General features: G+C 35.7%; 1 protein-coding gene across 5 annotated transcripts; it reads right to left on the minus strand.

Moving 5' to 3' along the window:
- Positions 1-10,074: 10,074 nt before the first annotated feature.
- Positions 10,075-15,252, minus strand: LOC143607636 (phosphoinositide phospholipase C 6-like). 5 transcript variants are annotated; one of them, XM_077083011.1, is made up of 9 exons: positions 14,896-15,252; positions 14,004-14,200; positions 13,502-13,637; positions 13,258-13,412; positions 12,179-12,496; positions 11,542-11,659; positions 11,317-11,469; positions 10,444-10,530; positions 10,075-10,365 (listed from the first exon to the last, which is right to left on the minus strand). In XM_077083011.1, the coding sequence occupies exons 1-9, from the start codon at positions 15,250-15,252 to the stop codon at positions 10,075-10,077; spliced, it is 1,812 nt and encodes a 603-aa protein (XP_076939126.1). The 5 variants fall into 5 exon arrangements, with proteins under 5 accessions (XP_076939126.1, XP_076939125.1, XP_076939124.1 ...); XM_077083010.1 differs by having other exon boundaries at positions 12,179-12,529; XM_077083009.1 differs by having other exon boundaries at positions 12,179-12,573; positions 13,230-13,412.
- Between the last annotated feature and the right edge of the window lie 11,937 nt (positions 15,253-27,189).

Raw genomic sequence — 27,189 nt, forward strand, 5'->3', positions numbered from 1 at the left:
GGATGCTTTAATAAGAAAAGGTCAAATCAGATTTTTTTTAATATACACTATATGAATGTACCACTAAAACATGTAAATGCTAACAAACTAATACTTGCTCAAACTAACATCCACATACAAATAGTAAAATCGACTTCAAAATCCACAATTTAGGTCAGCTCCCGTTTTGGCCCGTACCTATTTTACTCAAAAACTCGTTTTGACCCAACCCTACTTTGCTTAGAAGCCGTTTTAAACCAAACCTATTTTGGTCATAACCCGTTTTGATATATGCATATTTTGCTCAGAACCGAACATACTTTGGACAACAATTTGTTTAACCCGAAGCAAACAGGTGCAGTTGACCAACATCTAAATTAGGCATTTAATCAAACACATGGTGTGCATGATTGAATCAACCAATCAAGTACACCTACATGGTAGATTCAAAACGAATTTCAACTGCATGATAAGGGTTCATGCTACTTACAATCGATCACGCACAAAGAAGCCAAAGTTATTATTAGATATTGTTAAGTCTCGCCACAACCATCTGCAAATCACATTCAATTGTTAGGGTTTGAGAGGAGAAGGTAGGATCGAGAGAAAATGCAAACAGGATAACTTGTGGGAGAGTGGGAGAATCACCAACGTGAGGCAGAGATTGAGAGATCAAGAAAGGAGATGTGGACAGTGGCCAGATGTTTATATTAGGGTTAAGGGAAGTTATTGTATTGATGTTATGACCCGTGTAACAGCTAATCGGGTCAAGTCGGGCGAAACGCATGAGAGCTCACCATTTAGGAATGAAGCAATATGGTGGCTTGAGAGATGGTGGGGAACGATGTGAGAGCGACACATAGGATTTTATGGTAGATAATTATATAGATAGTTAGATTCAAGAATCTGTCCAGCATCAGTTTTCATCAAAACTCAACATACAATTAACCTATGCACTATAAATCATACATACAACCCTCTAGATGCATAATCCACCAACCATGCATCTCAATTTTACTTTACATACACAATTAGGGTTTTACTTCAAAGTTCAATTTCAAGAAACATGCAATTAACAGTCAATAACAACACAACTAGTTATCAATTCACTATAAATCATCAACAAACACATAATTATACCCTAACTCATCTTCTATCATCACTTTTAAGATTTAGGGTTTTGATTAACACCTTCAATAGGATAATTAAACTCATAGAATGACTAGAGGGGATGTTAATTACCTATCTAGCACATTGAATCCTTCACAACAAGCTTGAAATCACTTTGTATGTATGTGTGTGTGGGTTACGGCAGCCAAGAGAGGGAGAGGGGGACAAGAAGGATCGTAGGGGGGAACGAGGGAGTCAGGGTTGGGTAATAATCTGATTATAATATTAATTATGTTACACTTAACCCCTAACCTTCTAGTTAATCAATTTCTAGCACAAACAAAACACTTAGTCACATATAACCATATATTATCACAACCTAATACATATTGTACCAAGTACTTGTTTATTATATTTATTATTTATTCACCAACGGTTTGAGTCGACTCGTGTATGTTTCGGTGAAATTCCGAAAGACTACTTGTGTAGTGATTATCAAGCGTCATTTAAACCCTAATTTAAATGTAATGAGTTATGCGTTACAGTTCGTGTGATCTTAAGTTTGAATTAACGGAGTTCGGATTAACGGAGTTAACCTGAAATTGACGATTGTCACAAATGTAAAGAATACAATATGTTGTCGTAAATAGAACTCTTTTCTTATTCACTCTCTTATTTCCTTCACAAACATAAACGTAAGGCATGGGAAAACCCCCCAAATAACACTTTTGACCAACTATTTACAACTTTAGTCATGATTTTCACATAATACCCAAAATAGTCATCCTAATAAGTCAGATCTGACAAAAGATTATAGCCGCAGACGAAATGCAACAGCCGCTGAAATCACGCCACGTGTCATGTGTTTAGTCATTTGATGATACACGAAGCCGTCTTGTCGTCCGATGTAACCTATTTCATCTTCCGACGAAACACTTCATCTCTTACACCTCAAACCCTAACCTTCATAACCAACCTCCATCTTTCTTTTTTCTCCACAACATCAAGCAAATCCGTAGTATAAATCGCTTAGTTTTTCGAGGAAAACACAACCATAGTGTTTGTTTTTCAGGAATCACAACTATTATTGAGAAATCCACACAAAAAAGTGACAAACCCTTGAATTTAATTAAGAGAAATCCAACTGGAGGGTTAAATCGTCGTTGCCGACGGAAGCAGCCTCTTGCACCGTTGGGCCGACAACTTTCTCTTATGTCGGATCTCTTCAAAGTTCCATCGGATCCCACAAAATAGTTTTACATGTGGGTAGTTTTTGCGGGCTGCTTTGTTCTCTTAGAGGCTATTGTGCTTCCATCATATCCGACGAAAGGTGATGGTTATTATGGATATTTTCTCAAACCATGACTAAAATTAGAAAATGGTTGGTTAATGTGGCTATTTTGGGAAGTCCCGTAAGGTATTGTGCTTTCCGGTCAAAGAATGTACATAAGTATCCAAATTCAGCTAGAAGAAAACGATCCATGGGATGCACTGTCTAACATAAAACATGCCCATGCAGCTGACCTAGCGACATCGAGTAATTAGAAAACCCATCATGGAATCTGCCTTATAAATCACTTGAGTTTACATATTCTCAGGTAGTCATTATTGATAGGGTTATTCATTGGCAGGCTTATGATACAGCTACAAGGAATTATAGGATTATTTCATTTGACTTGACAAGTGAAGAATTTGGAGAGGTAGATCTTCCGGATGCTTTAGCAAGGCCTAGAAAGGTGTTAGGTCCAAGCATATATAAACTCGACGAGTCTCTTGCCGTGCTTAACTACCGAGAAGATGATGCAGGGAAAGGAGCTTGTGATGTATGGAAGATATTGAAAAATGGCGGCCCAAAATCCTCGTTTACAAAACTATTCACTGTCACGCTTAAGTTGGAAGATGGTAGAATAATTGGATTTCCGAAGAATGGTCAACCGATAATTCGACAATGGTATAGACGTGGTGATATATGTAGAAGAGAACTTGAAGTTTATGATCCCCGCTCAGAACGCATTATTGATCTTGGGATTTATGGTTCGGCCTTAAGTATGGCTTCTTACACAGAATCATTACTTCTGCTTAATTACCCTGATTCTGTCATTCTTTCCTAGATAATGTTAGCCCTATTTATTCTGACTTTTTCGTTTCTGTGCTGTTTTATTTCATATTTTTTTTCAGAAATACAGAACATTTAATAATTAAAAATATCAATACAAATGAAACCTCAGTGTCACATGAATAGCATTTATAGCTTTTAGTCTAGCTTCCATCAGTCTAGAAATATCCTTTCCTATTAACATTTTATTATAAACATGCTTTTAGTATATGTGTAACCATACTAGATTTTTATTTAACAGTCACATACGCCAGTTGCAGGGCTGATTTGTGTACAAACAACAATCAACTTGAAACACATGATTAACGACCGGTCAAGTTTTTAATGATATTTTTTTGTATTGATTCACTATATATTGACACATTTGACCCATTCCTATTTTGATTGATATATGCTTTCGACCCATGTAATATTGATTCACTAGAGTTTGGCACATTTGACCAACATCTAAACCGCTATCTATGACCAAATATCATTTTGTTTCAATATCGTTGATTGCATGTGTTTTATAAGTTTCTTCTAATTTAACTTCTGAAGTTATTATGTTGTGTATGTGTATCAACAAAAGTTGGATATGCATATTCAATTCATGTACATTATTTTATAATATGAAGAAAATACATATTACAAATCTTGGATGAACGTTCAATCAAGAATAAAAGATAAACAACAAGAACTGGGATGAACGGTATAAACACACTTGTATTGATCGAACTAGACATCCATTATAATCTTTTTCCACCTAATTGGCATAAATACCAATGACATGAATACATTATCGAACGTGATCAGGGGCAAAGGTTATTAGGGACCCGGGTGTCCCCGGCGATCACCCCAATTTTTTTCGCTTCGTAGTGTAAATTTCCACGATTTTGTCTGAAAATTTTTATAGGTGTTGAGTCCGGCACCTCCAAAATATTTTTAATAATGACTTCGATCACCCCTTTAATTAAGCCCAAGCTTCGTCACTAGACGTGATGATTCACAAAGTTACTTGTTTGTCACTTACGCTTGCTAAATTCCTAGATAACTCCACATTATTTATGTGAGTTTTGATGAATATTCCTACGATATATAAGAAATATGTCTGTGGTTGACTAGTGTCTATGGTTGTTGACGGTTGTCAGAGAAAGGGGCGGTTCTCTCTAATCGATCTCATCCTCAAACATCGTAAATTGTTTAAGAACAGTTTGTAAAAACAACAATTAATCACATTCACATTCACATTCACATTCACTTTCACTTTCACGTTGCGTTTGGTATATAAGTATATAAGAATGAAATGCAGAATTGAATGGGTTATATTCCTTTTAAAACATCACAAATTCATTTTATCCACAATTATTTTTTTTTCATTCCATTCAATCTTTCACCTTGCATCACCTCCACCACCCTCCCACCACTACCACTACCACTACCACTGCCATCACCAACCACCGCCACCACCACCACCACCGATTACCAATGTCGCCGCCACCTACCACCACCATCTCCGACCATCGCCACCATCCCCACCGCCTCAGACCATTGCCACCACCCACCGCCGCCTCCCACACCACCACCTCGAGTCACCACCAAATTTATTTTATTCCTTCGTCTACCAAACAACACAAAGTAATAATTCATTCTATTCTCACATAATAACCAAACAAAACAATGGAATGATAATGATCCATATCACCTTATTCATTCCATTCCCACAACCATTTCATTCTCTCGTCAATTTCATTGCCCATACCAATCATATCAATTACAAGTTAAAGTTAGTTTATGCTATAAATTATAATTATATATAACTAGCATAATTACCTGCATGTTGCGGCGGGAATTCGGGTTGGTTCAGTATAGCAACTGAAAAAAACCTTGATGCACCGGGTCTCTATGTACTATACTATCTGAGTTTATTTACAAATAATTTCAATTAACCGAAAGACGAAACAATGGGACTCTATGTAACGAAAGATGAAACAATTGATTAGGACTCCGTGCACCCTCTGAATTTATTTATCAGTTAATTTCAATAATACAATAACTTTCAAAAATCAATGCAAAATAAAATAGATCAAAACCGACAAATAAAATTTAAATATATATATATATATATATATATATATATATATATATATTATCCCTATAACTAATCAATTTTCCCAATGTAAAAAAATAAATCATTCACATATCTTTGTCTAACAATCTTTATCACACACAACACATACACACACAAACCTATACAAACCAGAAAAAATCACCCAAACCCTAAAAGTTTGTTTATTGAAGAAAATTATCCAAAAACGTATACGATGATTGTGTTAATCGCTACCCACGCGTTACGTCAGTTTATTTGTGCTTGGTTAGATGGTAATATTAGGTTTACATACGATACTTATATTTGAGCATATAATTGTGACCACACAACAAATTAATATTCATTTCTCATGGAAAAATAACGTGACCGACTTTAACTATTTTTTTTCAAAAATATTTCATAAATTTTCATCATGAATTTTCTCTAAAAAAAATTAATAGGTAATTTTATAAGTGATGTCATCTATTCATGTGATACAAATGCTTAAACACAATGCATGAGATTTCCGACAATCTTCCGAACTCAGCACAACAAGCCTATTCCACATTCACAAACAACATACTTCACCATATTAGACGGATATTCACACCCTCATGACCATGACTATGAGATAGTTTGAAAAATGTTAAGAAGGATTATAACATGACTAGAGATTGTTATGGGTGGTAGCCGGGTGGGGTGTGAAACGTGGTAAGTAGGGGTGACAATTTTGCCCCAAACAATTTCAAATGGGTCACTTTCTGTTGTTTTAAAAATTAAATGGGTTGGTTTACGTTAGAAATTTTAACTAAATGGGTCAAAACGGGTCATTTGAAATTCCATCTTGTTATTTTAGGGTCAAAATGGATCAAAAAATTCAAAGAAATGGGTTGGTATCCGAAGAAAATGTGGTAGGTTTCAGATCGGAACGGGTTTTCTCATGAGACAAGTTTCGGCACGAAACGAATTTCACATTGTAACGGGTTCGGTTCAAGTTTCAAGCCAACACGAGTTTTCACACGGGACGGGTTGGGTTTTGGTCATACCTGACTCGGTTTAGTTTAGCAACTGAAAAAAACCTTGATGCACTAGGTCTCAATGTACTACACTATCTGAATTTATTTACAAATAATTTCAATGAACAGAAAGATGAAACAATGGGTCTCTTTCGTTACTATGTAACGAAAGATGAATCAATTGATTAGGACTCCGTACACCATCTGGATTTATTTATCAAAATATATTAAAAAACCTTCATAAAAAATTGAAAATAAAATAATAAAAAATTCATAACTCAGAATATAAATAATAAAAAAAAACTAAAATGTTTCCAGCGTCATCCTCGTTCCAAAAAAAAAACCGGAAACCTCTTCTGATTTGTTCGACCCTAACCTGTTCCGACCCAAACCAAAACAACCATTTCTTTAACTGACATATTCTAACCCTAACCCATTCTGACCCAAACCTGTTTCAACCCATGACTTGTTTCGACCTATGACTTGTTTGACCCATATCAACCCATTTGCCACCTCTAGTGGCTAGTGACAAATCAGAAACTCTTTGGTTGTTAACCGTCGTGCATGACGGTATTTGTCGGTTGCACGATTCTTATTGTTTTCACCATGAACCGATGGATATGATGATGATTTACAGGCGTTTCACCGCCAAAATCAAATCGACATCTTTATCGTACACCTCTCTTGTTTTGATTCAATCTCATTGGTCTGTTCTCGTTTTAGTTTTGCTTATATTACTACCGGACTCACGTGAATCACCCCATGGCATTGCTTGTTCGAAGGACCGCCACTTACTTCCAGAATAGTTAAAATCTATTATGCGAAATTGGAGTTAGCAGCGTTGCATATATTAAATTGATAGAAATTGAACGGGTATTACGATATTACGACACAAACAATACGGAAATGTTTCATATATATTCATTTCAATTGTTTGTGTTGGATTTACAATCTATCAGGGAGGGCTTTTTATACCCTCCAGAAACGGTCATTTACACCGGCGGTTATCCGGTGAAATAGCGCAATTGTTCAACAGTCAGACATTAGGGTTAGGATTGACGGTTGAAGGCGCTATGATCAGAAAATATATTTCTATAGAAGCAATAAGCATGGCCTTCACGTACACCCACTTGACAAAGGCAATAAAAACTCTCGCTCACCTTCTGACGGCGGCATGAACCATTTAAGATTCTGTGTTTTGTAACGTGTCAATGGCGGTTCATCACCCGACGCCGCTCCCGCTATCCAATAGTACCCGGCCATGATCCTTTCCACGCCCGAGTACCACTGCATATGGTTGTTCAACACTTCTCTTGATAATAATTTTGTTTATCGTGGGGCGGCGGAGGAGCTAGGCAATTCAGGAGATGATCATGCCATGATCATTTGGTTGTGATCTTCATTCTACGGTGTCACCATTAATGTGGTGAAGAGAATGGATGGTACGTGATGATGTATTTATAGGTTTGTGAAATGTGGCGGTTGTCAGTTATTTACGTTTATATGGAACTAGCTTTTGAACCCGTGTATTACACGGATTTGTCAAATAAAAGTTAATAAAGTTTATTATTTTAAATATAGACGCGGAATTAAAGGTAAAAAATGAAATATGTAATACATACAATAAAAATGCTAGAATCTCATATTTACGTTTATATGGAAAACATAAACACGAATTAAATAATGCTATGAGTTCAAAGCCATTATGAGTTCGAAGAAGCAGTAAGAACATATCCAAACGGATTCACAAAAATAATAAAACCAAAAATTAGAAGTACAAAGAATGATTGGTACATGTCATATGAAAGTAACTACTATGAAAAATTGTTTTTGTATGTGATCATATTTCTTTTATTGAAATTTATTATGTGATAGGTGTTTATAAAGTTAAAAAAATGAATTGGTGGTTTCTAACTCGGATTATAACTTTTAAGCAAAAAACATGAATTGTAGGACTCGGAATTTTTTAGTTATTATAATTAATCATGTTTTAATGTTTTATTTTTTTTAAATGGTTATGTTTAGAATTTTAAATTAAAGATTCAAAATTAAATAATCACATAATTGAAAAATTAAATTAAATAACATAATAAAAAATTTATATAAATATGAAATGAGAAGTTTTGTATAACTCAAACTAAATTCATGAGTCCTTATTGTTTAAAAAGGTTGACTTATTTAATAAAAACTAAGGTATACATTAAGCATAATTATATTTTAGATATTAAATTGTTATAAATGGTCATTCATGGGCGTATAATATCTTCAAATATATAGAAAATGTGGTAACTCATGGGTCAAACTATTTTCATCCATGACCAATGGATGACATGAATTAAGGAGAAGAGAGATTAGAAGATTTATGCTAAAATTGAATGTGGTTAGGACAACTAAGCATCATTATTTTTGTTTATTAGTATAGTAAAATAAGATGTGATTACATTAGAGAAGACGTTTGAGCAATAGATTGCTTTGTTTTAAAATGGTATTTTAATTTAAGGTCTATGTATGATACATAGTTTTACTTGATTCGGGAGGGGGTGGGCTTATTGTCTTTTACGGTTTATTGTCTTTTAGGCTAGACTATATAAACCTTGTGTTTAGGACTTCTGGTGTGGCTTTACCTAATTGCAATACAACACACATTTAATGTGTCTTTGAGAGATTCCCAAGCATTCTTCAATTCTACGTCGATTCTACATCATTTTAGCTTGTTTTGATCTTTATTTGGTAGTTTATTATTGATTACGTGACAGATATATGTGTTTCCGCACCTAGATCAGTTTTTGGTCCATTTGTCTTAGATCCAAGAGGTATTACGGTACTTAAACAAGTATTTGAATGATTTTATTATTCCATTAGAGTTACAGTGTCATTGGCACCGACAGGGAATTGGGTTAAAAATGAAGTCTTTAACCGTTCAAGGTTAAAACCCACAAAGGTTCAAACGATTTCATGTTCAACTTTTATGCCATTTTCTATGGCTTTGCACGGTGATGAATATGTAATGTAAAAGGTACCCTTGATTTAATTAGAGGGTGATAAAAGGTAGCTTTTAACATTTTTTTTTAATGTACCTTCCCCTAAGTTGCAAGTCACAATCATTAAAAAATGCATCCAACAAGCTAGCGGCACATCGTGTTACCCGTTTTCATTTTATTTTGACTATTTTTAACAAAAGTATACTCGTAAAAAGAAAACTCATTACTAGCTAATCATAGCATATCTGGGTTGATCCACCACATTTATACAATCCTTGATGAAATTGTATGGCCATCTAAGGACAAGCAAAAACTTCAAGTTGACTATAGACCTATGATGAGACCGTTGTATCTCGCTAGGTGCAAGTGTGTGTTTCCTGCACCATTGTTGGTGAGCCAAAAAATTACAATTATAATCATACCTATGTTTAACAAGTCACCAGTACTGTATGCAATCCTAGTCAATGATCTAACATGTAACAATCAAACCACACATTTTGGCCTTATTGATCACTTTTAGCAAATTGCAAATAATGTATGTTTTATTGATCTATCGGAATTTGCACATATGTTACATGCATGTAATCCCCTTTCGTTCATCACTATATTATGTAATCCTCTTTTGTCACATATTTTAAAGTTTTAAAATTTCCTTTTTGCGCTCTCAATATAAATGTTTTTCAAAACTATTGTAATTTTGATGGTATTCTTTCTTTATATCAAGAAAATTTCTTAAAACAATATTCATCAAGTTCTTGTAAAAGGTTAAAAATTTCTATTTTTGCATAAAGATCACTGTGATTATGTTTATACAAACGAAAATCGCATTAGAAGCTTTACAGATTTAAATTTCTCTCCTCTCTTATTATGAAGCGGAACCACACGAATCCCCGGTCTCAGTTCAGAGACGGGAAAACATGTTTGACCCGCAAAGTCATCGTTGTCTACATCGTATTCTTGTACTGTAATCTCAAGTAAAGCGAGCTCCGGGACTGTCAATGGGAATGTGAATTCTTCATTCCACACAGGTGTCCAGTCATCTCCAATTACTTTGGTTTTCTTCTTTGCCACATCAGCAGATACTCCAGCCATGTAGACCTGATGGATCACATTATTTGAGATTGTTAAAAGTTGTTTAGATGCCTTGAATCCTATTTCATATGGAAATATAAAAACCTTTGTGTAGAAATCAGGTGGTGAGTATGAATCAAAGTGAGTCAGACTAAAATCCAAACGCCACCCATCGCCCATATACACTTTCACCTGAAAATAAAAACACATATTTATAGAGTATACCGAGGCTCTTGAAATCCAAAAAACAAATTGAATGACTGATAAAATTCGGTATGTAACTTAGTGTTAAGTCCATTAGAGTTAAGCTCATAAGGGTTATATACTCGTGCACACTGGTTCATTAGGACACATAATAATATGATATCTTCCATAATGGTAGAGCCAGGTGTGCATAAGTCGGCTTTGGGCTCAATTCGAACCATTTTTGGCTTTTGGAAGCTATTTCGTTTGTTTTTTTTATATTCAGTTTCACAATTGATGTTCGATCCCGAAGAGAAGGAAGAGATCTTCGGAAAGTGGGTTTAGACTTTTCCCGACGGATATCTTGCAGGAAAGTGATAATCTACAACTTCGGGTTGTCAATTATATCCTTGGTCTGTTTTACCATTGGGCTTGAAAACTTTTGATAGAAAATGACCCAATATAACGAAGTTGGGCTTGAAACTTTGGGCCTTATTACTATTTGTTAATAAATGATTATATTATAATTATACATTAAGCCTAAAATTTTGGGCTACACAACTTATTATTTTATCGGTTTTTCGGTTTTATTCCATCCAGTTTGGTTGATGCCAAACCAAATCCGAACTGAGAAGTCAATTTATAGAAAATATAAAACCAAACCATTGGTTTTTATTGTGTTCGGTTACGTCAGTTATTCTGGTTACAGTTTGGTTTCGTGCATACCCCTAATCCTACTGCTTAATTGTGCTTAACCCTAAATGACAGACGATATTTGTATAATGGCTTATTAACCTTCAAAGTTTTCTTCACCGGTAATTCCGCCTTGGGGTCAAATACTTCATCATTCGGGCCTTTGTTCATAAGAAAATCGGGTTTTCTAAGATAACCACACCCTCCATTTGCTTTGAACATACCATGCATCATCCATAGCGATCTCCCGTATCCCTAATTACAATCAATAAATATGTAAGAAATAAACAAAATCGATTCAACAAGAAATTTGACTTCAAAACTCACCTGCATATTGAAGGCAACCATTTGCGCGCCGTGCATCCATGCCATAAGTGGTTTAAAGTTTGTAGAGGTGACCCGTGTTCCCTTTGGAAACACGCGAAGGATGTACTTTTGAGTGAATCTATATGCAAGTGAACCCCTATTTAGTCTCAAATAGAAGAACTAACCACTTGCTTACATTCGAATGTCAAAAACGTAATTAGCATTATAAGTATTATTTAGAGGACTTTGAAAGTATTATTCCAGAACACTAAATTATTGTGATAATAAAAAGAACAAATCTAAATCGTTTTAACTTTTTACTAATGGTTCATATTGTCTAAAAAAATTAGTTATTACATAAACATGTGATTTTTTTAACTTTGAAGTGTTTACATAAACATGTGTAGGTATATATTGCAAACAGATAACCTACACATGTGTAGGTCATATACTGATATACATAAATGAAATTTATTCATATTGTTTATTTTTTTGAATTTTAAGAGAGATGAATAAACATTAGATTTCAATCATTTACTTATATTTTAAAAGCTTTTAAGATTGAAAAACGAGTGATCTATTTTTTATTTTTTTTGTTCTTTACGTGTGTGCATATAATTAGATTTAAGCGCTCAAAAAATTATAGTTACTGGTTTACCTGACAATATCATCTCCATAAAGATTTGCAGCTTTTAGAAGGGAATCTTCACTCACACTAAGACGTTTCACTTTCCCCGGCTCATCCCTTAGTGCATTTCTTGTTCCATTTTTCGGTTTTGAAGCACGAATAGCAATGAGATGTTTGTATTCAAGGGTCGTTTTTTGCCCAAAGTGTGCATCTTCAGTATCATCGTCGTCGTCGTCGTCGTCGTCTTCTTCATTATCATATTCTTTATAATCCACACCAAGGATTTCCGATAATGATAATGGTCGGGTTGCGCTAGAGCATGCTTCATTTGCACAAGATGATTTATTACTTACATCATTTTTGACAAGGATTGAGTTGTCTCTCTCATTATCATCAGCAGCAGCAGCATCGTGATCACTGTTGCTCTGCCATTTAGAAACCGAGTTGAAACAAACCCAAAGAGTGATTAAACTAATCAATTGTCTTAGCGTGTGGTTTATTTATGGTTCAAAAAGTTTGCGAGTCGCTCAAAAAAGCTCGCTCGAAATCCGCTCGTTTGTAAATGAGCCCGGCCTAAGCCAAGGTAAGCTCAGCTCATTGGCCCACTCGTTAGGCTCATTTAGCTGGCTCACTCGTCGGCTCGTTTAAATTAAAGTCCAAATTTTAATATATACAAATCATAACACAAAAGTATAACCAAAATTTTAATATATATAAATTGCACATTTTGTAGTTTGTTAAGTACGCATTATGTGCATAATAAACTAACACCATTTTTCTTTTTATAAATGTCAGTATATGTGAAAAATATAATCTTAATAAAAAAAAAAAAACAAATGAGCGGGCACAAAGAGTCACAAGCCGACCAAAGCTTTTTAGGAGTCAAGCTCAGCTACAATTGGCTCCTTTACAACCCTAGGTCAAACCAGGTTCAGATTAGAGTGGGTTGTGAGCAAAATGGGTTCGGGTCAAACCGGGCTACTTTAAAAAAGTATCAGCATGGTTTGGGTCAAAACGGGTCCTAAATCAAAATGAAATTGATTGAATGGTTTAAAAATAAACAAATTTCTAGCCGACTCACCCTTTGATCATCCGGCTCATCATCAGACGAATGTTCTTTGTCCACATTCTTGGATTCAAGGTATTCCTTCGGCTCCTTCGTTGAAAGAATGATCTGATGTTTTAATGCATCCGGTGAAGGGAGTTTCTCTTCGTCACTTTCCTTTGGTAAATATAGCATATCCCCGAAAATGCTTGTGACCATCTAAAAATCCACATAAGAAATACTTAGTCTCTAAAATGATAAAGAAAGTTTTTTATGCTGTAAACATCAATGAACAATATAAAACTAACCTCCGCAACTTTAGCTTGAAGATCTGGTGTAAGATGATCCTCTAAAGTGATTATAACGGGATACGGAGACTTAACAAATGCGTGCTCTTTAATCGACATTAAACATTTATCAAGTGTTACTGGAGTTGTCAACGTCCTATTCTCATAGAAAAAAATGAACACAAAACCTTGTAACTCATAGATATGAAAGAAAAGCTTGTTTGCAAAGCATGATAAGTCAAGTCGAAACATGCTAAGTCAACTAGTCAAGTCGACCCACAAACATACTTTGTGCCCATTTCTAAAAGAATGTATAGATAGTTAATTCATTAATAACGTTCGCAAGGCAATATCATAAGTTAATAATCTGAACCTTCGAATAAAAAGTAATTTAAATATTTAATGTGTTAAATATAGACTTTGGGTGACTTCCAACCCGTTCAACCCGTTTAGACAAAGCACAACTTAGATAAACCATTCATTAGTGAACGGGTCGAAACTAACACCATTCGTAAATGCATACCTGCCATGGAGTACATCAATTCCATCTTTTGTACTATTTGGCCATATATCAAGTTCTATCCCCCTAACACCTCTTTTAAGAGCCTTTATGATTGGTACCTCACTAGAATCACTACTCAGTTGATTTCCAGTAAGGTATGAGTTGTGACCGGTGTATATAAAATAATGTTGCAATGGAGCAGTCATGTCATGATGTACCTGAAATGATACGAGCTATTAATGGGCATAACACCAAACATAAAAACGCTAAAATATTTTACACACATAAAGATTGTGCTTTTGAGTGTGTTGTTGGTTTTTTCGTGGGCATCTAGCATTGTTGTTCTACTTGTATTTGGATCCTAATGGTCGATACTCTATAGTCAGGTTTTAAATTACCTTTTTACCGAACCTGTTAGTATAATGTGAAAAGCTAATACAAGTCACAAAAGCTTGATAGCTCATCAAACTTACATGTATTGGTGTTCATCAAACTTAATGATATAGTTGAATCATGTGATAAAGTTAGCTTTACAATGTACACATTAATTAGTCTACGTATTAATCTACTTAAATATTCAAGAAACTTGGTAAAGAACCAATCTTTTTTATGTGGGTACCTCAATCTCAATCTCCAATATCATCCCCAAGAACCTCAACTTTGACTTTCTAGGTAAATTTGTTAATTTTCAACTCTAAAATTGACCTAAGATTCTAAAAAATATACCAACAAAATGCAATAAATTCAATGGCATATGATCCTAACATCAAACTAGGAGTATTACATTAACAACAAAATCTTCACTAAACTTACATGTATATTAATATAGTGACAATGTTGCTTTACAATGTACAAATTAGCTATCTACATACTATTCCAACAGGGAATTGAATAAAGAAACAAAAACACACACCTGAGTTTTTATGGGGCCATTGATGTCATCAAGTAAGAGATAAGTAAACAGATCATTAACAGTGAAAACATAACGTGTCAGATCGGCCCTCGACGGCTCAAGAACCCGGTCCATGATCCGCTCAACATCCTGAATTGTGATCCCTTCATCTCCCTGAAACTCAACCAAGAATCTTAAAAACCTATGCGGTGACATCTCCAATTCACCATTGGTATATGTATTGAAGACGTCGATCACGTCCGGTGGTGGGCCCAGTTCGGTAATCTTGAACTTGCGTTCAAAACAGCCGAACATTTTGTAACAATTATACTTGCCGCTTTTAACCCTTTGATCTCTGCTGTCACCATCGTCGTACATGTGGGTTCTTGTGGGTTTGGGTTTGCATGCATGTATGAGGATGAACGTCAAAATTAGGGTTTCAAGATGGAGAATGGTGATCGCATGGAACGGTTCTATAATTTTGGTAATTTTTGATCTACGATTGTTTATTTATTTTGTTTTCTTAGATATATTGATTTTGATAATTTGTATAATGTGACACTTATTGGTTTAGAATAGAATAAAATAAAATAATAAAATAAATTTAAAAGAATAAAATAAAATAAGTTTAGTCGTTATTCATTAATAGATTGGATGTGGCTCAATGGTAGAATACTCACTTTACTAGTGGGAGGTAGGGGGTTCAAACTTCACTACCACCAATTTATATGGGAGATGTGAGGGATTTGCCAGGGTTCGAGTCCTGATCTCACCCAGTTTTACCGGCTCCTCGCTGTCGTGCCGTTTGGCGGGCGTAGTGGTCGGGTTTTATCCGGTGAATCCCTCAACAGGTGGACCGCTAGGGGCTCCGTCCGTCCGGACTAGTGACAGGATCGGGCTACCTTTAGCCAATGAAGGCCGCGTACGAAATACTCGGCGTTACTTAGTTGGCCGTTAAAAAAAAAAGAAAAAGTTGTCATTCATTAATGGAAATTTCTTTTATATTTAACATTTTTTATTTATTAATAAAAGAAGTTTTCTCTTTCGTTCCTTTAAAGAATGGAAGATGATCAATAATTATTATTATTATTATTGTTATTATTATTATTATTATTTTATTATAGTATAACTATTATTAAGTTATAATAATTATTACCATTTTATTATTATATCGTATTACGTTATTACCGTTTTATTAATTGTCAAAAATATTGTGTGTGTATATATATAGTTTACTATTTAATAAAAAAATAATAATAAAGTGATGATTCATTTTACTCCTACGTAGTAACCAAACAAGATAATGAAATGATAATTATTCATTTTATCATTTGTCTATTTCATTCTTTTGTCCATCACATTCTCTCGTTCATTTCATAACTCATACCAAACATACCCTTAGTTAGGGAGGGTACCTTAAACCATTTTTTTATTTTTCAACTAAAAATAATTTATACATCTATATCCTGAAGATAAAAAGTAATTTTTAAAGTTAGACAGTATTTACTATTGTATAGTTTTAATGATATATTTGATGGTATAAAGTTAAAGCATCCATATGACTATGAGCTTGCTATGGAATACAAAAAGAAGTTGTGACGTGTCACACCCCCAAATTTCCACTAACGGAGTTTTACAGTAAGGCGGGTGACAAACCAGGATCCAAACACATTAATCACACCAAACGACATCTACATGGTCTTAAAAGTTTTAACAAATCAAAATAAAATGTTCAGAGTACTTAAGTGTTAGTGCGGAAGCTAAACAAAGTGCGGGAGCCATCTCCCAAACAAGTTTAAATAATTCATGGCGCTACAAGCGCAAAACCAATATCAAATAAATGTTTTCAAACTTAAACCAATGCGAGTCCATGCATGCAATGTTATCCTAATCCAAGTGCTTGCTAGTGACCTGAGGAAAACATGCTAAAAAGAGTCAACACATATGGTTGGTGAGTTCACAGGTTTTCAAAGTAAGTTATGCTCTATCAGTTCATAAACATTTATAAATAAAAGTGGCCCATGGTTAACTACACTTAGTTAACTCGTTGCCGCATAGTGTTATGTTTCCATCACGACCGAAGCTGACTAGTTATTGCCTCAAGTCAAGTATTGCCAAAACTTAACAATGCTTGGTCAAAGTTACACCCCGTTCGACCTCCAGTCGAGAATAATGCAGGGTGGGGTTTGTCAAACCCAATAGTACTATTTAAATTTACCACGCCAGTTAACCTTAGTTAACGGTCCGATGTTCGTGAGGACTTTCCATGGCAAAGAAACACTACGTTATAAGCAACCAAACGGTTGTGTAAAGATTTAGAGCAAGTAAAGTAAAATAGTTTTGCATGTTTCCTCCCCCAAAGGAAAGGTATAAAGGTGGGGCCGTAAACTCACCTTGTTGGTGCTTCGGGTATTACACAAATCCGACCGAAGTAAATGCGTCACGTGCTAAGACCCTAAAAATGCAAGTACGTAGTAACTTGTGGGATGGTTCCTAGAACCACTAGTATCCAACAATCTCCCATTGTTTTTAAAAAGACTTTTGACCAAAGTTTGACTTTTGTTGACTTTGACTAAAGTTGACTTTGACTAAAGTTTTGATCTTTGACTAAAATATTGACCTTTGACTAAAAGGTTGGACTTAGAATGTTTACCTTATAATTCTAGTCACACTTAATCAATCATCAAGTATACACACTTAGCCATATTCCTTGCAATTCTATGATCAATACACTTTCACAACATCACAAGCAAGACTAACTATTTAGTCAACTAGTTCTAAGTTGACTTAAAAAGTCAAATTTCTAATTTACCACAACTAACATATCACAATTTGCAATTATCTCAATTCAACCAACACCTTTATCACCTTTAACAATTTATACCACCTAAACCGATTTTTCTCATCAATCAAAACTCACAATTAAATTACCAAATAAATCACACATGTACACATCAGTATTAGGTTCAACATATATTTTTCTCACAATTTTTGGATTTACCAATTCGTCCAGAATATTCATATACTACAACGACATGATTTATATTTCTACAACAACACAGCAGTAATCAAAAATTTGTCAAAAATTCCATATTTGTCCAATTGATGCAAGACCAATTGGACTAGATTCCTAATTCAATTTACAACATCCTAGAAGTAGAATTATATCCATATCTATTTTTATCATCAAGTTATGAAATTTACAACTCAACTCAGAAATTATTATCCCTAAATCAGCTTTGCATCCTGATTTTATAAATTCATAAAAAGTACTCAAACAGAGTCCAAAAATTAAGATTCTGAATTTTCTGAAAACTAGATTCAAAGTACATGTTCATAGAGTCAAAAATCGATCAAAAACTCAAACATATCATCAAGTTATCCACAATGCAATCCGAGACACCAAGTCTGCCAGCAAGCAGTTTTAACCACAATCAACTACAAATCACAACTTTTCTATCCTTTGATTCAACAATCATCAAGAAACATTCTTACCAAATTAAATTGCATGTCTTATTTTTATCCATTTGATTTCATAATAAGAACACAAGTATTTATAAAGGACTCAAAATATTAATCAAGACTCATACAAAAATCCTTTTTATTTGTCAAACTTTGATCATCCCCTTTCATGATCCAATCATTTGGATACAAGGTTCATATGAATTAAAAGAAAAATATAAACATAACCATCTACTCACTTGTTTGATCCAAAGGCTTAATCCCTTGTTTACCAAAAATCACCAAGTCTTTTGTTATGAAGATAATACTTGAGAGAGATTGTTTGTATGAAAAATATGAGAGTATGTGTGTGTGTGTGAGAATCCACGGCCAAAGGGAAGAGAGAAGGGAAAGAGAAAAGTCTTGTTAATCAATAGTTTGTAACCTATTTTCCTATTAACAACTCATTATTGTTGATTTAATGAAAGTAATACTTAGGTTATCTTTTATTAATTCATTTGTAACATGCTACATAATTTATAAATATTTTCTATGCATCATAACCTAAGGTTCCATTTAAATAACAAACATGTTACATGACATATAATATAACCTATTTAATCATTTAGCTTACTTACAATCACATAATCATGTAATATAACATATTAATCACATAGCACATTATACTTATCATACATGTTACATGACATGTTCATTATAAAATGCATGACGAGTTTATTATCCTAGTTATAATTAGTCACTTATCCTTGTTTAAGTCACCACTGTTACATTGACTTAAATGTACGCATACATGACACTACATGTACAAAAGTTCATACTCATAGTTAACAGAACTAACTGAGTTTATAGACATAGTCAACAGGATTTAACTGGGTTTAGTTAACAGAGTTAACTTAAAAATGCCGGATGTCACATGATGCAAACATCAACTAACTCTAATGAAGTTTTGAGCAACAAACCTGATCTACTAAGTACGAAAATCATACCATCACCTGTTAGAAACAAAGCCATGACGTGGAAATGAAAACACACATGCACAGACGATAAACACGCAGATACAGAAATAAAAGAAGGAAACCAACAAAAAAAAATTACGTGGTTCGGTCCCAGCGGAGGACCTACATCCACGGATTGCAACTAGGTTATTTCATATACTGGTGCTACAAGATTACGATTACAATAGCTAGGTATAGGTCGGAAGAAATATTGACATGTAAACGAGAATTGCCTTCAAGGAAAGCGTACTCGAGGTGTTTGAGTAATTCTTTGAGTTCTAGGGTAGGTGGATCTTCGATAGAAGGTTTGGCTTTAGGTTCTAGAACTCTGTTTACTCTTTTGAATGTCTCGTGCGAGTTGCTTTCTTCTTCCTCTTCTTCTTGACAAACAACTTGATCCTTTAAATTGACGGTGTGTGCCTTCTCCTCGATCAGTTGTGTGTCACATGCTTCTTTTTTACTTATGTTTCGTCAATGACAGTTCAATATTGATTCACACATATCTAGGAAATATGCGGAATCATCGGTGTACTGCGGATGTTTCATAGATTTGCATATATCGAAGGTTACCCCCTCATCTTCTACCCTGAGAGTGACTTTGCTAGTGAAAACATCTATGAGTGCTCTAGTGGTAGCTAAGAATAGTCTTCCTAGGATAATTGTCTTCATCCGTATCTAGAATCACGAGGTCGATTGGAAAGACAAATAGAATAAAACAAATATGAACCCTTGCGTTGAAATAATTTACTATTTATCAATTTTGACTAAGATGATTTCAACTTTGCCTCTTGGTTATTTCACTGATCTATCGTCTAGCTCAAGGCTCATATGGGTTGGAATAGGTTCTCCAAGTCCTAGCTTGGAGAAAACCGTATAAGGCAATGTAAGGCCCCGTTACCGGTGCCTCACATTTGGGTGTTGGATTTACTCATCAACATAGTTCTATTCATCAGAGTTAAATAAAACATATGCGGAAAATTAAAACTTCCATAAAACATTACATTAATCCATAACTTGTCTTAAAATAAACATCTTGTCTTTCAAAATATCATAACGTTAAACATAAACGTCTTAAAAACCTTCTGATGCCAGCCTCTTGTTCAATGCCACGTGTTCCCTCAAGCGAGCTGTCTCATCCTACTCACCTGCGTGCATACTAAAAGTCAGCTAAGCTGAGTGAGTTCTAGTTAATCACATAACATACATTATTTACATACGTACATCTTTTGTATATAATTCATGTCCTCGTACTTTACTTATAACATACACATTTTCATTCATACTTTACTTTATTATATTCTGTCTCGGATATTATTAGGGTCCGGTCCCTTTTTCTGCCTCGGAAGTTATCAGGGTCCGGTCCCTTTTTCTGCCTCGAGATTATTATTAGGGTCCAGTCCCTTTTCTGCCTTGGATATTATGAGGGTCCAGTCCCTCTTTCTACCTTTCTATCTATTACATTCACAACATATATACATATCATTTATATCTCATAGCATTACAACTTGACAGCACGTGCAATATCCGAAGATCGTTTACGTATCGACAAGCAATCATTCTTACATTTCACATAATCACATAAGGCATGCACTTATCACTTAGGATAAATGTATTAAGAATCACATCGAGTATGCACACAACCCCGAAAACATAACACAGACGTGGGGCTAGAAACTCACCTGGATCCTGTTGTGCTCACCGTTAATCGTTATTCCTTTCTTTAATTGAGCTCGACTAACTGTTAAATATATCTAAGTTAATTAACTGTATAATTAATTAAGCCGGTATTTAATTAACCAATGTATTTTCTAAGTTGGGCTTATTTGTTAAGCCTAAGATAATGGGCTTAGCATCTTGTGGACTTAGTTAAATCTGGCCCAATTACTCATCATGGCATCTGGGCTTAGCTGGGTCAGGCCCATAAACCATAATAAGACCATTAGGTGGCTGAGAACACTACACAGAGAACTCACAGAGAACTAGTGACCGAGAACTTATCCGAGAACCCTTGGTCACCGAGAACCCATGGTCACCGAGAACTCTCGTCACCGAGAGCTCTCGTTGACCGAGAACTCTATTTGACCGAGTACTCCTGTTGACCGAGTTCTCGCATTGACCGAGAACCCATACGGAGGCTCAGGTCACAGAGAACTCTTGTCTGATGCCTTCAGCTCATATTCTTATCTTTAAATCCATCCTATAACGGTTAACGGTTTAAAATTGCTCTTTTAACCACCTTTCACCACCATTCCTAACCGTTTAACACCCATTAACCCCACGGCTTCAAGAACTAACCCGTTTTGGTCATAAAGCTTAAACCTCTATAGTGTTTAAAACATTATAAGCTAGATCTAGGGTTTATCTATGAGTCGTATACTACCATATGTCCATTAGGTTCATTTTAATCATCAAGTTTGCATTTTTATGAAACCTTTAGACCCGATCTACTCTAGGTTTGAGTTTTATGATTATTCGTTCATAAAAGCATAACCTTTAAGATCAAGAACATACCTTTAAACGTTTTAGGTCGCGGTCTAGCTTGGTTATGGACTTGTAGCTTGTATATAGCTTGTATACCAAAGATCTATCAATAAAAGGCTTGATTTGATCTCGGATCTTCCTTCTCTAGCTCGCGGACGCAAGAGGGTGTTAGGAGTGTGTGTTTTGAGTGTGTAGGGAATATTATGGATAAGATGGATGTAAATGGAAAGATTTAGGGTTTAAGGGGGTATTTATACTCTCTTAAGCCCATGGACCTAAGGCCCATATTTCCTTTTTAGTCCATAATTATCTTTCCATAATTTATATTTTATTACTTATTTATTAACTCAACTAAACTTTCCCGACATGACAGATCAATATGAAATATTATTATTCGAAATTTTGGGATGTTACAAGTCTTCCTCCTTAAAGAGGTTTCGTCCCCGAAACCTAACTCTTACTTAAACAAAGCTGGGTAAAACTTGCGCATTTCTTCTTCAACTTCCCAAGTAGCATCTGATCCTTTGCGATGCTTCCATATCACTTTTACCAGGGGTATTATCTTGTGACTAAGTTGCTTTTCCTTTCGATCAACGATCTCTATCGGTTGCTCAATGTAGTTCAACTATTCGTCTACCTCGATGTCCATCAATGGCACGTGAGACATGTCATCAGCTAGACATTTCTCAGATGGGAAACATGGAAAGTTGAATGAATTCCTTCTAACTCATCGGGTAAATCCAACTTATAAGCTACTTCACCCACACGATCTAAGATCTTAAACGGTCCGATGTACATCGGACTCAACTTTCCTCTTTTCCTAAAATGAATAATTCATTTCCAAGGCGAGACCTTAAGCATCACGTTGTCATCAACATTAAACTCAATCGGTCGTCGCCGCTTATCAGCATACGACTTCTGTCTATCTTGAGCAGCTTTCGTTCTTGCCTTAATCTGATCGAACTTTGAAGACGTTTCCTGAACCACTTCCCATTTCCTTCTGACCAATCTCTCCCCAACATATGGGAGTTCTACATCGTCTACCATAGAGCATTTCAAATGGTGGCATACCAATACTTGAATGGTAACTATTGTTATAGGAGAACTCTGCTAGATGCAGGAGATCATCCCAACTTCCACCAAAGTCTAAAACACAAGCACCTAGCATATCCTCGAGGGTTTGGATCATCCTTTCAGACTGTCCATCTGTTTGGGGATGATACGCCATACTGATGTTCAATCTCGTTCCCATAACTTCATGGAACTTCTTCCAAAACCTCGAAGTAAACCGAGTATCTCGATCAGACACGATCGATAACGGTACTCCATTCTTAGACACAACCTATTTTATGAACAAGATTGCTAACGTTTCTAACGAGATAGCCTCTCGTATAGGCAGAAAGTGAGCACTCTTGGTCAAACGGTCCACAATCACCCAGATGGTATCATGATGTTTATATGTACGGGGGTAGCTTAGTTATGAAATCCATGGTGATGTGTTCCCATTTCCATGCTGGTATCTCCAGCGGTTGCATCTTTCCATAAGGCTTTTGATGTTCGGCTTTGACTTGTAAACAAGTTAAGCACTTACTAACGTAATCCACCACATCGTTTTTCATCCCTGACCACCAATAGTCTCTTTTCAAGTCTTGATACATCTTTGTAGCTCCAGGATGAATCGAGTATCTCGACTTATGAGCTTCATCTAGGATTCGAACCCTAAGATTTCCATGGCGTGGGATCCGCATACGGTCAAATCTAGTCTTAACACCATGCGTGTTTTCCATCAACTCGTCTTGTTGGCCATAAATTATTTCCTTCTTCACTAACCCTTCATTTACTATACCTCTGACTGTACCTTAATGATTTCTTCAAATATATCTGAATTCATAATCAACTGGTACGACCATACGGTTGCAATTACTTCTTCATTCTTTCGACTTAGAGCATCTGCGACCACATTAGCATTACTAGGATAGTATTTAATGTCGCGCTTGTAATCCTTAATCAACTCCAACCATCTCCTCTGTCTCATGTTCAACTCCTTCTGCTCGAAGAAGTACTTTAAACTCTTATGATTCGTGTAGATGGTACACTTCGTCCCATATAACTAATGCCACCATATCTTGAGAGCATGCACTACTGCTGCTAGTTCTAAATCATGCGTCGGATAAGTGCTCTCGTGAACCTTCAATTGTCTGGACGCATATGCTATAACTTTTCCTCGCTGCATCAACACACAACCTAGCCCTTGATGCGAGGCATCAGCACAAACAACTAAATCCTCATCACCATCGTGCAAGGCAAGGATGGTGCTTGTGTGAGCCTTTTCTTTAATTCTTTGAAAGCTTCTTATTGATACCTACCCAACTGAATACTACCGACTTTCGGGTCATACCGGTCAATGGTGCGACTATCTTGGAGAAACCTTCGATGAATCTCCTATAGTAGCCAGCTAACCCTAAGAAGCATCGTATATCAGTCGGATTTTGCGGAGTCTTCCAATATGTTATCGCTTCAATATTAACTGGGTCCACGGTAATCCCTTCAGGATTGATCACGTGACCTTAAAACTGCACCTCACGCAACCAAAATGCACACTTCGAAAACTTAGCATACATCTTCTCTTCCTTCAGTTTCTCTAATACTTCTTTTAGATGCTCAGCATGATCAGACTCGCTTTTAGAATAAATCAATATATCGTCAATGAAAATGATAACTGACTTGTCTAATATCGGCTTGCATACCCTATTCATCATATCCATGAAGGCTGTAGGAGCATTCGTTAGACCGAATGAAATTACGAGGAACTCATAGTGTCCATACCGTGTCCTGAACGCGGTCTTAGGGATGTCTGCCTCCTTCACCTTTAGCTGATGATAGCCGGATCTGAGATCTATCCGTGAGAACCAACTTGAACCTTGCAGTTGGTCAAACAGATCGTCAATTCTCGGCAAAGGATATCTATTCTTTACCGTAAGCTTATTCAACTCACGATAATCAATGCACATCCTCATGCTTACGTCTTTCTTCTTCACAAATAGTACCGGTGCGCCCCACGGGGAAACACTTGGTCTAATGAAACCCTTGTCGAGGAGCTCTTGCAGTTGGGCTATCTGATCTACTTGGTTTTCGATGTTTTGCAAAGAATCCTTCTGGTTTCGTAACACTACTTTGTTTTTCAGGAATCGATCTACGATCAATTTTTTTGAATCTTTAGTACTTGCTATGAGTTGTGTCAGAATAGTCTCCACTATAGATCCACCATTTGGTTGTTGACCGGCACTTGCACCTTGGTTTCTCCAACCAAGGTTGTAAGTATTGTTATACATGTTATTCTGTCATCTTATGAAATCATCCTTCGATGGTCATAATTTGTCAGTATTTGACCTTGTGATCTCTCCCACACATGTCATACTTTACCTTTGCTTTGACCAGCTCAGACTAAAGCTATTATAATTTCTTTTAGAGGGAATCGAACTGTGCAGAGAAAAAGGTACTATTATCCACATGGTGTATGCCTTTGTGAGATGGGGTTAATCGAGGTGGCTTATAGGAAAAGCTTTTATTGGCAGCTTTTTCCAGGATCTCAAATGCCTCATTCGAAGATTTGGTTCCGAGATCTCCACCAGCGACCTGATTGATTGCTTGTTTGTTTTGGCTATTTTGAGCGTCGTAGAAAGTTTGGACTTGAAGCCATTTGTTCAATCCATGGTGCAGACATCTTTGAAGGCTCTTGTATCTCTCCCATGCTGCGCGTAGTGATTCATCTTCATCGGTCTAGAATTTGACGATGCTGGCGCGATACTTGGCAGTTTTGTCAGGTGGAAAGTCTTTTAGAAGGAACTGTGATTAATGTCGAAAGGTCAATCAAAAACATTTATAAAATACCTTTACTAGTAAAGGAAAGTAATGTATCGAATCCAAAGGGAATCAGTGGAAAGTTCTAATTCAAACTCATGACTTATTAATTAACTAACTAAATGCGGACAAACGATGTCAAGCAAGCTTTTGAAAATGGTTTGATTGTAAAATATTTTGGAAAACAAGTAACTTTAATTTTTAAAGACTTATGAGAAAGATAAACAATTCCAGGTATCATTTGCGAAGCAGATTGGATAAGATGATTACTCCTATTCGGAAATCACTTTGTTTAAATAAATAATCAAAAGAGTAAATATATGAACTTTGTTAGGGCATAGATTTTATGATGAGGATACTTTATCCTTATGTAGTTTTTGGATCAATTATCCTTGAGATGTGTTCCAGGGTGCGTAGGATTAAGGATCCTCAGTATTTATTGTTACTAATGATTGTTTCTCATGTGCAGGTTTATAATTAACAGGTCTAACGGCTGGAAGACCTAGTCTACCTATTTTTACGTTATGGAGCTCCTTCAGCACGTGGTCAAAATACTTGGACGCTGTCACACCTCAATTTCCACATGCGGGGTTTTACCGCAAGGCGCGTGACAAACCAGGATTTCAGTCATTAGTTACAACAACGTCTACATTTTTTAAATAAACTTTATTGTCCCATATTTGGGAAAACCATTTCAGAGTTAATCTCTATTTGTTTTAAAGTGCGGAAACGTAACATAACGGGAAACATCCCTAAACAAAACCAAATAGTCTAAGGCTCCTAAAACACGCGCAAGCCATAACATTATTAATAAAAAGGTTCCAAGTTATGATGCAATGTTTATGAGTGACCATAAATGCAACTTCTATCCGTGCACTTGATACTAGCGACCTGCGAAAGACATGCTAAAACGGGTCAACACAACAGTTGGTGAGTTCACAGGTTTGAGTTTAAAAACAAGCTTGTCAAACAAACCATTTAAAAAGTAAACAGTGTAAATAGTAAAGCATAGATAATGTATGGATAATGCATGCATTAGTAATACCGCTAGTTAATTAGGCTAGCCATCATGTTACATTAGTGTAAGTTCCATTGTGATCGAGTCTGACTTGTTAGTTTGTTTGCCACCCACGGAGTCTAATATAATACTAGTGTGTTTCTTGTAAATGAGATGCCCGGAGACTCCCTCACCCGAGAGCCCCGAGGGTGTTCGTCAAACCAGGTTATACTACTGTCACACCCCAACTAAAGGCGGCGGAATATGCCGAGGTGTAACGATTGCCCATAAGCGCATGACACTAATTAAGCGACAATATTTAACAAACTCATTTCATTTCACATCATCGAAAATGTCACATAACAATATTCAAGAGATAGTTAATACAAAATATAACAAAATATAGCAAATTAAATATTGTTCATTTTGCTAATAACTTAAAGTCTTGACAACGTTTTCACCACGATCTTGAGTCAACCTAGATGCAAACTTGTAACATTTCATAAAATAAAGTTTGTC

This window comes from Bidens hawaiensis, unplaced genomic scaffold, assembly GCF_021521415.1.
Source record: "Bidens hawaiensis isolate Kalapana, Puna unplaced genomic scaffold, B.hawaiensis_p1.1 tig00084367_1, whole genome shotgun sequence".
Classification (NCBI taxonomy): domain Eukaryota; kingdom Viridiplantae; phylum Streptophyta; class Magnoliopsida; order Asterales; family Asteraceae; genus Bidens; species Bidens hawaiensis.

What these genes read in the sequence shown, in the direction of transcription:
- LOC143607636 (XM_077083009.1), bottom strand. Translation starts at nt 15,252, where the DNA reads ATGTACGACGATGGTGACAGCAGAGATCAAAGGGTTAAAAGCGGCAAG. An exon ending in ATTGATGTACTCCATGGCAG is followed by an intron (nt 13,638 to 14,003) that starts GTATGCATTTAC and finishes CTATGAGAATAG; the next exon opens with GACGTTGACAACTCCAGTAA. An exon ending in CACCTGATTTCTACACAAAG is followed by an intron (nt 10,366 to 10,443) that starts GTTTTTATATTT and finishes GTGATCCATCAG; the next exon opens with GTCTACATGGCTGGAGTATC.